Source organism: Quercus lobata, chromosome 1, assembly GCF_001633185.2.
Source record: "Quercus lobata isolate SW786 chromosome 1, ValleyOak3.0 Primary Assembly, whole genome shotgun sequence".
NCBI classification, from domain to species: domain Eukaryota; kingdom Viridiplantae; phylum Streptophyta; class Magnoliopsida; order Fagales; family Fagaceae; genus Quercus; species Quercus lobata.
The window spans coordinates 54927727-54940398 of record NC_044904.1 but is presented as its reverse complement, the minus strand read 5'-3'; the positions used below and the strand labels follow the sequence as shown (position 1 = coordinate 54940398).

General features: G+C 34.7%; 2 protein-coding genes and 1 long non-coding RNA gene across 4 annotated transcripts; 2 read left to right on the top strand and 1 right to left on the bottom strand.

The window, feature by feature from the left end:
• Positions 1-249: 249 nt before the first annotated feature.
• LOC115992749 lies at positions 250-4749 on the bottom strand. 2 transcript variants are annotated; one of them, XR_004092645.1, is made up of 4 exons: positions 4488-4749; positions 2669-2799; positions 829-1005; positions 250-595 (listed from the first exon to the last, which is right to left on the bottom strand). It is a non-coding gene; the product is annotated as an uncharacterized LOC115992749 (long non-coding RNA). The 2 variants fall into 2 exon arrangements; XR_004092644.1 differs by lacking the exon at positions 829-1005.
• A 1988-nt stretch (positions 4750-6737) lies between these two features.
• LOC115955868 lies at positions 6738-9691 on the top strand. Its single transcript, XM_031074248.1, has 2 exons — positions 6738-6876; positions 9231-9691. The coding sequence occupies exons 1-2, from the start codon at positions 6738-6740 to the stop codon at positions 9689-9691; spliced, it is 600 nt and encodes a 199-aa protein (XP_030930108.1).
• Positions 9692-9881: 190 nt separating this feature from the next.
• LOC115955859 lies at positions 9882-10907 on the top strand. Its single transcript, XM_031074241.1, has 2 exons — positions 9882-10226; positions 10461-10907. The coding sequence occupies exons 1-2, from the start codon at positions 9882-9884 to the stop codon at positions 10905-10907; spliced, it is 792 nt and encodes a 263-aa protein (XP_030930101.1).
• The last annotated feature ends 1765 nt before the right edge of the window (positions 10908-12672 follow it).

The following is a 12672-nucleotide window of genomic DNA, read 5'->3' as shown; positions in this document are numbered from 1 at the left end:
TAAAACATTTTTCCAAGAGGTTAAGGAGTTTCGCTATTCTATTAATTGCGAGAGACTTTGTCATCGCTATAAAATTATTTATGACCAAATTTTTATATCATTAGTGGTAATACTTTATATAATTTTTGCAATATTTTATTATTTATTTATTTTATATCATTTTTGTTTAATTATCATGTTACAATAGTACAATAATTACTAAAAATTGATACAATAGTCCAATAATTACTAAAAATTGATCCATCGAAAAATAAAAATTCATATAAGTTCAAACTTTAAAATTATAAATATATAAAGAAATCCTAAAATTAATTTAAACTTAAACAACTAGAATTATGACAAGATCTATATTAGTCTTCCTCCGAGTCACCCTCCAAGTTGTTTTCAACCTCTATGTTATTGTTTGAGTTGTCCTCTCCATCTCTGCTAGTACCATCCTAAAAAACTAGCTCCAGGAACAAAGTTACCACCAACTGTTGATAAAGTGTGAGAGCTATGGCCATCATGGTCCCATGCAGTGAAGAAGGAGGAGGATTTGAGAGTGCCAGCATAGAAGGCATAACCTTTGTTAAATTACCTTGCTCCAATTGGCTTCCTGCATAGCACAAAAATTCACAGCATAATGAATAAAGGTTATTTTCATTGGTTTGTTGGGCTTAACTATTAGCTCGGTAAATATACAAACGTATTTAGAAAAATTAAAGTTTTAAAAAGATGTACATAAGCCAAATAAGCTTAATAAGCCTTTTTTATTTTATACCAAGCTCAATAAGCTTTGGTAAACAGGTAACACATAGAAATCAGAGAAACAATAAAACTAAAAATTACCAGTATGTGGGATGAGCCATGTGAACTTTACAATACATGCTCCACCATTTTTTTTGGCCTAGGTAAAGTTGTCAAGGGAATCTGACCCTTGGACATGGCCCTCCACTAGAGAGGGAAGTGTCACCTGGTAGAAAGGTCATTGGCTCCATGCTCCGCTTTTAAGCTTTACACGTTCAACTTTGTGAATGAAAGGGAAAATCATTGACAAGATAGGAAGGGAATAGGATGTATCAAAAGTGGAGGGTAAAAATAGCTGCCTTATATTAAGCAGCCAAAATGCAATGGTATAAAAAAAGATATGTTCCATGTATGTGGGATGAGCCAATAATTCTTTGATCTCTTTTATTCTACTTCCTTTAGGTACTTTTCTCAACTATGATTAACTCTGTATCAAATGGAGAGGCATATAAGGAATATTATAGGCATCAAATAGAAGACTTTGGATTTCTTAATCATCTAGCTGCAAAGCAAATTATGTTTAGCTAGCAAATCCTATCAACATGGCATGAATTAGAGGAAGAAACCGTGGCTGTGCTTGTTTTAGAGTTAGTGGCATAGGATTCACCAAAAAAAAGGCCCTAATGTTTTTAATAATAGACATGTGACAAACTTATGCAAGTTAAAAGACAATTTTCAAATCATTTATTAAAGCTGAGGATCCAATAGAAGGCCCTCATGTTTTTAATAATAGACATGTGGCATAGGATCCAATAGAACTCGCTACTTCTATTCTACTTTAAAAACCAGAGATTTTGTAGAGTTGTATACAATTATATACCTCCCCAAGATAGACCGTAGCAAACCATAATGAGAATTTGTCACACCATCAAGATCCATCAATGAAGGGTCCAAAATTCTTTGACCGTAGAAAACATGACAAACTTTTTTAATAGTTTATTTTTAAATTTAAGCCAGATTAATGTAACATTTTTCCCAAATCAAAAAATATATATGTTCAGGTGCAAGCTTCTAGTACTTGAACTGCTTGTAGTTTTGAATATGTCATAAGGGGCTCAAGGAATAATCCTCAAACAAACATGAAGGAGTTCATCAATCAAAAGATATAAGAACAAGTCTTAAACTCAATCATATCTTGAGCAATGTGAAAGGACCATTTTAAAGCTGAAATTGCTGTTTTTCAGATCCTTGACCGAATGGATGACAGTGTAAGAATTACTTTCAATTATAAATTTATTAGATTTAATTTCTCATTGTAATACTTCCTGTGTACATGGGCCACACGCCTCTTTATCTCAACAACACCTTTTATGTAAATATATTTAAAAAAAAAAAATCTCATTCAGTTTTTTTGTTGTTGATAAGTTTGGGGTCTGCTATGTTTGAACTCCTTGCAGTTAGTATATCACAACCCTGGGTGCGGTGTGTCGTGGGGATTTATACTTGCTATTAGCATTGTAAAAAGAATAGCCAATGACCCAATTGGTCTAATGGCACCACTCTAGGTACTTCCTAGGGGTTGAGGGGCAGGGGAGGGATTCGGGTAGTAGCTTAGGAGATTTCTAACCATTTTTTTATAAAAAAAGGACCAGGCCCCGTAAACTTCCATACTACATCTCATTAATTTAAGTATATCATGAACTCCTTAAAGTGATGAATGCATAATAAAGTGAGAGGAAGACAAAGCCATCATGGCATTGTATACTAGTGGACACAAGACATGCTAGAGCAAATCCTAGACCCCCAAAAAAAAAAAAAAAATCCATTTTTCTTTTGTTTATTTTTATAAGTAACTCCTTGCAGACTAAGGGCTAACAATGGGATGATAATAAGCTCGACTATAAGTAAAAATAGTTATTTGTAGAGATGAAGTATATCATACCCTTGAGAAGCAGACCCATTAGACAAACTGGGAGATGGTGGATGTCTTCCTGGTAATGGTATTTGTAATGTCTTCAAAGCAAACATTTGAAGATCTGTTGCCAAGCCATTCATCCTTTTAATGTCAGCTACCTAACTCATCAAAAATAAAGATCCATTAGAAGAAAGAAAGGCCAATATCTCATAATCAGCTCAAGGGCAATAATTCATGTGAGATGACATGTCCTAGGTAAACCTGATAGCCCATTCATACAATTGGACTATGAAGGTGTTCTAAATGCATAAAAGTTAGTACTTAGTACTCAATGCTCCCATTTTAGAGTGCTAATTTAGTTAAAAAAAGACAACTAAAATTAAATGATGTCCATTGGTTCAGATGACTAATTATTCATACCAAATAATTAACACATATTTTTTTGAGTGGTAAGTTACATACACACTCTTGGGCCTTGAATCCATCCTATTATAAAGGGAGAAGGAAGTGCCATTTGAGATTTTTTTGTTTTTTGGAAGCTAAACTGGCACCTTCTAGTGTTTCTAATGGAGATATCCAAGCAGAAAGTCCCCTCCTCCCCAACTATGAAAGTATAAAATATATTAAAAGAGAGAGAGAGAGAGAGAGAGAGAGAGAGAGACTAGTGAATGCATACAATAATGAACACAAAGGAGAGGGAGAGAGAGAGAGAGAGAGAGAGAGTTGGTAATAGTAAGAATGCGACTAGTTGAGACTTGATTTACGTTTGTATAGAGTGAAAAATTAGGAAATCCATATGAGCATATAAGTTAGTTTGTTGTTGCAGTCATGAAAAGCTAAAGATTGATAATGTGAGGGAAACAGAACACTAGGAATTTCACTAACTAAGATTTGGTAATTTATACATACATAGTTTACCCATGCCATGCCAGATGGAGTGAACGGCATTTGGAGTAAGCTTTTGTGGGTGTAAGTAGTAACACAAAGAAGATTAGTTAATTATGCCATTCATCATGCAATCTTAAATTAATTATGTCTTGTTCCATACATGATACACATGAAAGACGATCTTAATCAACAAAATTAGTTGCCTAGTGTTAGTGTATTTGACTCAATTTTACATAAAAACAAAAAATTTCATGTCATGTCTAGCATAGCCATAGTCACACTAACATATAGAGTACCTAAAATTAAAAAAATAAAATAAAAATACAGCATGTAGAGTATAAACATCCTTAACACGACTCAGACAACATTCATTGCCAAAGAGAGTACTTAGCTTGTAAAGTATCATAGCCTATTAATGAAATCAGATACTTGGTGACAAATAACAAGTACAAAAAAGTCTACAAAATAAAAATTATGCAAAAGATGACCCACTGATTCAGTGCTTGCCTTACACACACAACACCAAGTGATCAATGGTATACTCCCCTTAACAAGATTGCCTATGGTCAAATTTTTGATAGCACTACTGCCACACAAAGAACCTAGCTCAACGCCTTCCTTCACCAAGGACAGAGGTTAAAGAGATAAGAGAGCACCACCACCACTTTGTAGTCAAGAGGCATCCAATGGACCAAGCACACAATACACAAAACTATAAATTCCTATTGCAATATAAATCCAAGTTCAACAATATATACCACGTTACAAATAAAGGGCGAATGAACAGTATTTGGACTGAAATAATTAAATCAAAATTCAAGCATTTAACAATCCCTAAGTCCAAAATCATACCATATATGTGCTGAAAACCTAACAAACTCAGGTATAATATCAGTATATCACAAACTTAAATAAAATCAAAGCAAATAAATGCACAAAAGTTTAGGGATTCGTATACCTTCAGGAGCGTTTTGGGCGGCTGAGACCGGGGATGGCCGCGGTGGCTGTGGTGTCGGCGGCAGAGGGTAGGACCGATTATACCGGCCTGATTCCCAGTGGAGATGGCGAGATGGGTGGGAAAAGCTGCAGCGCCGGATTGGACGGTGTAAAGCCTTAGATCGGAGGACAGCGGCGGCGTGATGGACAGCGATTCGAAGGTAGGTTAATCGGCAAGGGAGAGAGAGCGAGGTCTGATTTTTTTTTCATGACTGACGCTTTGTTTGTTTCACTGAAAAACTATATATATATATATATATATATATATGTATATATATATATAGTTTTCCACATTTTCCAATATTTGATAGCACAAAAAAAAATTAGTTAACAAAAAATTATTTTTAGTCAATGAAAAATCCTAATAAAAACAAGGCTTATTTTTTATGGGATATTTTCCAAAAAAAAATTTTGAAAAAAAATCTCTCTCTCACACATCACATCTCCTATAAATATTATTTTTTTTCTTTACCCTCTATATCCGCGGGAAACAACTATTTTGGCGCCTCTGTCTCACAGTCTCACGGTAAGCTCTCATTTTTCTCCCTTCTCTTTACTTTTTCTCTCCTCTCATATTCTCACTATCTCTCCCCCTCTGGTCTCTCCTCTTTTCAGTTTTCACAAATCTCTCTCTATCTGTCTCTCACGGTCAACAACTCTTCCTTGCACTGGTAATATTTCATTATTCTCTACAAAAACCCCAATTTTAAAGTTTGCTTTCTGTTTCGCCAACGATATATATAGTAACTTCATGTTTTTATAAGGTTCTTGATTTCAATTACAGTATTCCCACGATAAGATTTGCATGGCTGGTTCTTATTCGTGTGTGTTTCAGTATACTTGATTTTATTCTTCTCAGTTTGATGGATTCCTGTTTGGACTACTGCAAAATTTTGAGCTTGCTTTTATTTTTTATCACTGTGAATTATGTAGATTGTGTAATGCTCTATTAGTCATATTAGAATCCTCTCTCAATGTCTAGGGAATTAAAATTATTAAAGAGTTGTTTTTGTTGTTGTTGTTGTTGTCCTTCTTGTATTTAGAAAGTTCCTCATTACGGTAATACTTGTTTAGTATCTCAGGTAGAACATCACTAGCAAACAGGGGCGAAGCCAGTTATATTTGTAGATGAACTTATGTTTTGCTTAAGTTCTTGATTGCTCTTATGATTACTGTTAAACATTTTATTGCTCTTATGTGTTTTCTTGCCGTTCATGTTAGGAGAAATGCTCTGTTTCTTGGTCCAAAAATAAAGTGTTTGTAAGCCAGTCAAAACGTGGTCCAGAAATAAAGTGCAAAAGGATTCACAAAGACATGACAAACCAAAAGGCCATATTCATCTAACTGCAATAATTAGTGGTAGTTAAGTACAAGAACTATCTCCACTCAATAGTTATTGTTTCTAGTACTTATGGAGTGATGATGTTGTTACCTTATAGTTTAGTCTCATCAAACTTAAAGTGGTCATTTTTTTTATGAAGCAGGGCCAACTGAATCATAGATGCAATTGATACAATCACTTAAGGCCCCCAAATAAAAAAAAGGCCCCCATTTGTATAAAAAAAAAATTTATATATATATAATATTTATCTATATATTTTAATTACAAAAAAAAAAATTTAAGTACTTTTATTGGTAAATAAAATACATTAAAAATGCCACATTGTATCATAAAATGCAGAATTCTACACAATAACCATGCACAGTATAGAATACTGCACACTTGATAGGACAAGATTGCACAGTATTATGTGCACTGTGCAGTCTTGTCCACAAGGCCCAACACATCACAAGGGCTATTGGCCTAAGCTAAGTTGGCCCCCACCGGCCCCACAATGAATAAGTTATCACATCTGTTTTTTTTTTTTTTTAATACAAAATTTTACTTTATCAACTATTATAAATTATCACACCAATTAATCATTTGATGTATATCAACTTACTTGTATTATAGTGATACTAATTTATTGAATTATGTAATAAATTAATTTTTATAAGTGCAGGTTTAGACTTTAAAGTATTTTAAAAAGTCCACTTAAAATTTTCGCTTAAGGCCCCCAAAATTGTTGAGTCGGTCCTGTTATGAAGTGATTTCTTTAGGTACCTGTATATATGAATGATTTCTTTAAGTACATATTTAATTCATACTCATCATTTTTCTTTTCTTTTTTTGGAAATATAGATAGATAACCCATCACTTCTTGCTACCATAATGGGGGCAGCTACATCTGTTATTGCTTTGGGTGTTGTTCTTTTGAAAGGACTAAGATTTAGAAGAGTTATGCCTAGAGAACCTCATGTTAATCGAGAGTATGAAAGAGAGACATATATGAATGATATTCTTTGTAGAGGTGATATGTGTTGTCTCCATCATATAAGGATGAGACCCATTGCTTTTTATGCGAGAATAATCTACTTCAAGAGACCATTCATATGTCCATTAAAGAACAAGTGTTAATTTTTTTACACACTATTGGACATGATGTGAGGTTTCGAGTTGTTGGTGGGAGGTTTTATAGATCAATTGAGACAGTGCACTGATACTTTGGGCATGTCCTTAGAGCTATTTTGCAATTATACAAACACATGATTAGAGAGCCTGACAAAGATACACCCTTGGAGATAAGAAATAGCAATAGGTTTAACTCCTATTTTAAGGTAAATTCCAAAGGCTTTTATTTTCCTCTTTTATTTCTATATAAATATAAAGATGTAAGATAAATGTAACTTATATTGGTCATAATTAGGATTGTGTGGGAGCAATTGATGGAACTCATGTTCGTGCATTTGTTCCAATTCAAATACAAGGAAGGTTTTGCAGCCGAAAGGATGGAACAACACAAAATGTCCTCGCTGCTGCTACATTTGACTTAAAATTCACTTATGTATTAGTTGGTTGGGAAGGAAGTGCACATGATTCACGTGTCTTAGGGACAACCTCACTTTTAGTCCCTACATTTTGACGTTTTTCCATTTTAGTCCCTACATTTTATTTTTTCCACTTTTAGTCCCTAAAACCAATTTACGCTTTCCGTTTTAGTCCTTGAAACACTATTCTGTCACCAAATTAACGGAAAGACTAATGGATTAATAAAATATTATTAAAAAAATTATTTAACATTTTTTATATGCCAAAATTAAAAAAAAAAAATTAATTACTCAATTTTAATTTAGAACAAAAAACAAAAAAAAATTATTTTCTTTCAAACAAAAATTTTACTTTCTTTCAATTAAAATGATTTTTTTTAATTCCAATCTTCTTCTTTTTTTTTTTCCAGAAGATCACCACCGAATCAAACCCAAGCAAAAGAATAACAACCTAGCAAAGCAAAAGAATAGCAACCCAGCAAAAGAACATTATTACTTAAACCCAGATCAAACCCAGTAACCAAGAACACAAATCTAGCAACCAAAAACTCAAACCTAGATCACAACAACACAAACGAAAAAAAAGAAAAGAAACAGAGACCAAACACAAACACAGACCCAAAGTTCTTCGTGTTCTTCCCAGATTAAACCCAGCAACCGAGAACATAAATCCAAGTTCATCGTGTTCTTCCCAGATCAAACCCAGCAACCGAGAGCAACCAAAAACTCAAACCTAGATCACAACAACACAAAAAAACAAAAAGAAAAGAAACAGAGACCAAACACAAACACAGACCCAGATCACAAATAGAGATTAAACACAAACGAAACCCAAATCACAACCCAAGCCAAAATCATCAGCAGACCGAACCACCGATCCATGTTCACAACACCCACATGCAAGCCTCCAAATTTTTCCCATTGTTTTCACGCCATCAAGACCCCACGGCCTCCATGATCAAATACCAAATCGGGCTCGTCGCTGGTCGCCGCTGGTCAATATCAGGCTCCAATACCGAATCGATGACTGGGTTTTGTACAACAGAGCCATAATTACACAGAAATAAACTATGGGTTTTCTTTCTAGGGTTTCATACACCTAATCAACGGACCTTCTTGATGGGTTCGATGGGTCGATGGCAACGGAAACGGCAACGGCAACGCAGACCTTCTGGGGTTTCTTTCTTCTATGGCAATGGTGACCTCATCATTGAGTCTTGAACGAGTTCGACGACGGCGACCTCATCACTGAGTCTTGAAAGAGATCAGAGAGAGTTTGGGTCAGTCAGATTTTGAATCAGATCGGGGTGAGGAGAAAGAGAGTTTGAGAATAGAGAGAGAAAAGGGTTTAAAAGTTCTTCTGAACAAAAAAAAAAAAAGAAGAAGATTGGAATAAAAAAAAAATCATTTTAATTAAAAAAAAGTAAAATTTTTGTTTGAAAGAAAATAATTTTTTTTTTGTTTTTTGTTCTAAATTAAAATTGAGTAATTAATTTTTTTTTTTAATTTTGGCATATAAAAAATGTTAAATAATTTTTTTAATAATATTTTATTAATCCGTCAGTCTTTCCGTTAATTTGGTGACAGAACAGTGTTTCAAGGACTAAAACGGAAAGCGTAAATTGGTTTTAGGGACTAAAAGTGGAAAAAATAAAATGTAGGGACTAAAATGGAAAAACGTCAAAATGTAGGGACTAAAAGTGAGGTTGTCCCATGATGCACTCTTTAGGCCAAGGGGATTAAAAATTCCTGAAGGTATTATAGGAATAGAAAGTGATTTTATTATGGATAATAGCTTTTGGAGTGATTTTTTTTCCTTTTGACTATGAATGTATAGGTAAATATTATCTCGGTGATGCTGGTTATGGAGTTCGAAAAGGAATTATATCCCTTTATCGTGGTGTTCATTACCATTTGAAAGAGTTTAGTGATAACTCGCCAAGAAATGACAAAGAATTATTCAATCTTCACCATTCTTCTTTACCCACTAGCATTGAGCATTGTTTTGGGGTTTTGAAGAAACGTTTCCGTGTGTTAGATGCAGAACCTTTTTGGTCATTCCCAACACAAGTGGATGTAGTCTTAGCTTGTTGCATAATTCACAATCATATAATAGGAGTTGACCATTTATACTCAATTATGAGCAATGGGCTTCGTGGTAGTCCACTTGCAAATGACAATACAAGTAGAAGAGTCCAACGATCACAAAGGGAAGTCCAAGAAGAAAATAGAGAATGGGTTCAAAAACGGGATGATATTTGTCGTAAAATGTGGGAGGATTATAATGCTATGGAGTGATTTCATACTCTTTATATTAGTTGGTTGTGTAATGGATTTTTTTTTGGTTTCATATTATCAAGACTTTTATGTTACAATTATTTTTGTTTGGCATGCACACATCCAGTTCATATTTTGTATTGAATATTATTTATATTCTTCTTTCATTTTGTCTCATTTTTCTTGCAAATATCATTGTAATAGAATTGCAATGGGAAATAGAAAGGATACTCAGAAGGTCAAGGACACCAAGACCAACTTTAGGTGGTCACAACCAATGCAAAATTTATTACTTGAGATACTTGCAGATGAGGCTCTTCATGGAAACAAGCAATCCAACACATTTAAACATGCATCATATGCTAAAGTAGCTGAAGCAATTACTGAGAAATTTATGACTGAATGTACTCCAAAGCATGTGGAGCATCGCTTTAAAACACTTAAAACCAATTGGAATACAATTGCATTACTTCGTAATAAGAAAAGCGGGTTTGGATGGAATGATGATTTGAAAATGATCACCTGTGATAGGACAATGTATGATGAAGAAGTTAAGGTAAGAAACCTTTATTATTTTATTTTATAGGTAGAAACTTTTTAGTTTGTATCATTGTAAAGTTTAAATTTTTTTCACTATTCTTATTGCTCTCATATTAGTTTTTGGCTCTTTTCCTTTCTTTTTTTTTAATTGTTTCTTTTCCTTTCTTTACACAAGCACATCCAAATCATGCACAATTTCTAAACAAAAAAAATTGAGATGTTTGATGAGATGGCTTTGGTTGTGGGTAAGGATATGGCTACAGGAGGTTTTTCCAAGGGAGTAGGTGATATAGGTGTAGAAGCATTGGATGACTCACCTCCGCTTGTTGATGCTGATGTTGATGACATATCCAAAAAGAAGCAAGTTGATCCCTCACATGTGGCCTCAAATGAAACAAGGTCTCACAGGAAACGAAGTCACGCTACTATGATTGAAGATGTTGTTTACCAAGATTTGTCCATACAACTTGGTAAGGTTGCTTCTGCAATAGAAAAGATTTCTAAAAATCAGCTAAATTTTTGTAGTCTTTATGAAGAAGTTATGAAGATGGATGGATTTGAAGAAAATATGCTTGCATCTACATTTGACCATTTGAATGGGGATGAAAAACAAGCAAGGTCATTCATGTTGAAAAATGACAAGCTCCATAGACAATGGTTGCAGAACTTCTTTGACAACTATTTAAGACAATTTTGATTATATAGGTGCATTTTTGTTAGAATTTATGCTTTTCTATTTGGACAATTTGGCATTTTGGTATTTATCAAACTATTTGGCGTCTAGTTTGTAGGTTTTGAGATCATTTTAATGGGTATTGGTTTGCAACTTTTAGTCCTTTTGTTTCATGGGCATGTGGATTTAGAAGCAACTTTTAGTCCTTTTGTTGGCTAAAAATTATTTTAATATGGAATGATTGGTTGCCATTGTTACTAGTGGATATTGATTGCATAATTTTGGTGGTTGATAGTGTAAGTGCCATGCTCAATCATGACAGGAAGCTGAGAAAGCTATTTGCTACAAAAGTGTGGGATGGTAAAAGTTAAGCACTTCTAGCCACTATGCGTATTTCTATTCACTTGGTATTGATGCTTAGAGTTCCAGAGCCACACAAATTGCAGTGGTATAGCTACAATGAGATAGTTTTCTAAAAAAATAAGATAGTTTTCCAAAAAAATAAGATAGTTTTCCAAAAAATGTTTGCACATACCAAACACTAGAAAACATTCTCAAGCCCATTTTCAAGTTCGTTACCAAACACTAGAAAATGAGATAGTTTTCCAAAAAATGTTCTCTGGAAAATGACCTGTTTTCCAGAAAACATTAATGCTAAAACAAACAGAGCGTGAGAGTGATGAGAGAGAGAGAGAGTGTGTTTTGTTTAAGTGTGCACACGTGGGAGACCAAAAGTTAATTTAGTGGGAACCCTGAATTTTCATTGGCGGCAGTCACAATCACACGCTCTGTATTCAAAAGAAGCTTAGATCATTCCCATCAGGTCTCTCATAAAAAATGCCATTTTGACACTCCAAAATCTTACTTTATCATTTTAACACATCATTTTATAACATATCATTTATCAGGTGTTCCATACTTCAATTCTATACATTAAAATAATATTTACAACCCATTAAAATAATATATTAATTCCTCCCCTCATCAACAGCAACAACATCGGCAACAACGGCACAACCACCCCCACCACTACCGCAACAACGGCCACCAACAACCACTGCCGCAACAACACCGATAGCCACCACTGACATAAACTCACATCCACCAATGCCACCAGGAAAAAAAAAAAAAAAAAAAAAATCCATAACAACCCACCACATTCACAAACCTCAAAACCCATCCCAAATCATTGTTATCCTCCAATCCAATTTCTCAAACCAGATCCAATCCCCAAAATCAACCATAAACAATCCAAACAAATAAGGGGAATCGGATCTTAGTGAGATCGGGTAGATTTCGGCAACATCGGTGGAGGTGAAGCAAGTTGCTTGGCAAGCGGCATCGGCAGAGTTGAGCGGCGTTGGCGCCGGAGGAGAGGCGAGCTGCTTGGCGAGTGGATGAGGTGAGCTGCTGGCAAGTGGAGGAGGTGAATCGGATCTTAGTGAGATCGGGCAGATTATGGCGGAGGCAAGTTGCTTGGAGTGGCATCGGCGGAGGTGAGCGGCGTTGGCGCCAGAGGAGAGACGAGCTGCTTGGCGGATTGTGAGAGAGGCTGAGATAGAGAGAAAGATGAGAGAGAAGGGTTGAGAGAAAAATGAGGGAGGCAGACAAGAGAGAGAGAGAGAGAGGAAAAAAAAAAAAGAGATAACATGACAAAGGAGAGAGAAAATCATTAAAAAATTAATTTTTACAAATAGCATTCTGTCCGTACCGTTCTATTTTTAGAACGGAACTGTTCATATGTGCCAAATGTTTTGGCATTTGGCACACCTCATGAGAGAGGATTTTT

Bases quoted from the DNA above. Each gene is read 5' to 3' on its own strand.
- LOC115955859 (XM_031074241.1), top strand. From the start codon at position 9,882: ATGGGAAATAGAAAGGATACTCAGAAGGTCAAGGACACCAAGACCAAC. The intron at 10,227-10,460 runs GTAAGAAACCTT...GTTGTGGGTAAG, and splicing joins TGTATGATGAAGAAGTTAAG to GATATGGCTACAGGAGGTTT.
- LOC115955868 (XM_031074248.1), top strand. From the start codon at position 6,738: ATGGGGGCAGCTACATCTGTTATTGCTTTGGGTGTTGTTCTTTTGAAA. The intron at 6,877-9,230 runs GTGATATGTGTT...ATGAATGTATAG, and splicing joins GAATGATATTCTTTGTAGAG to GTAAATATTATCTCGGTGAT.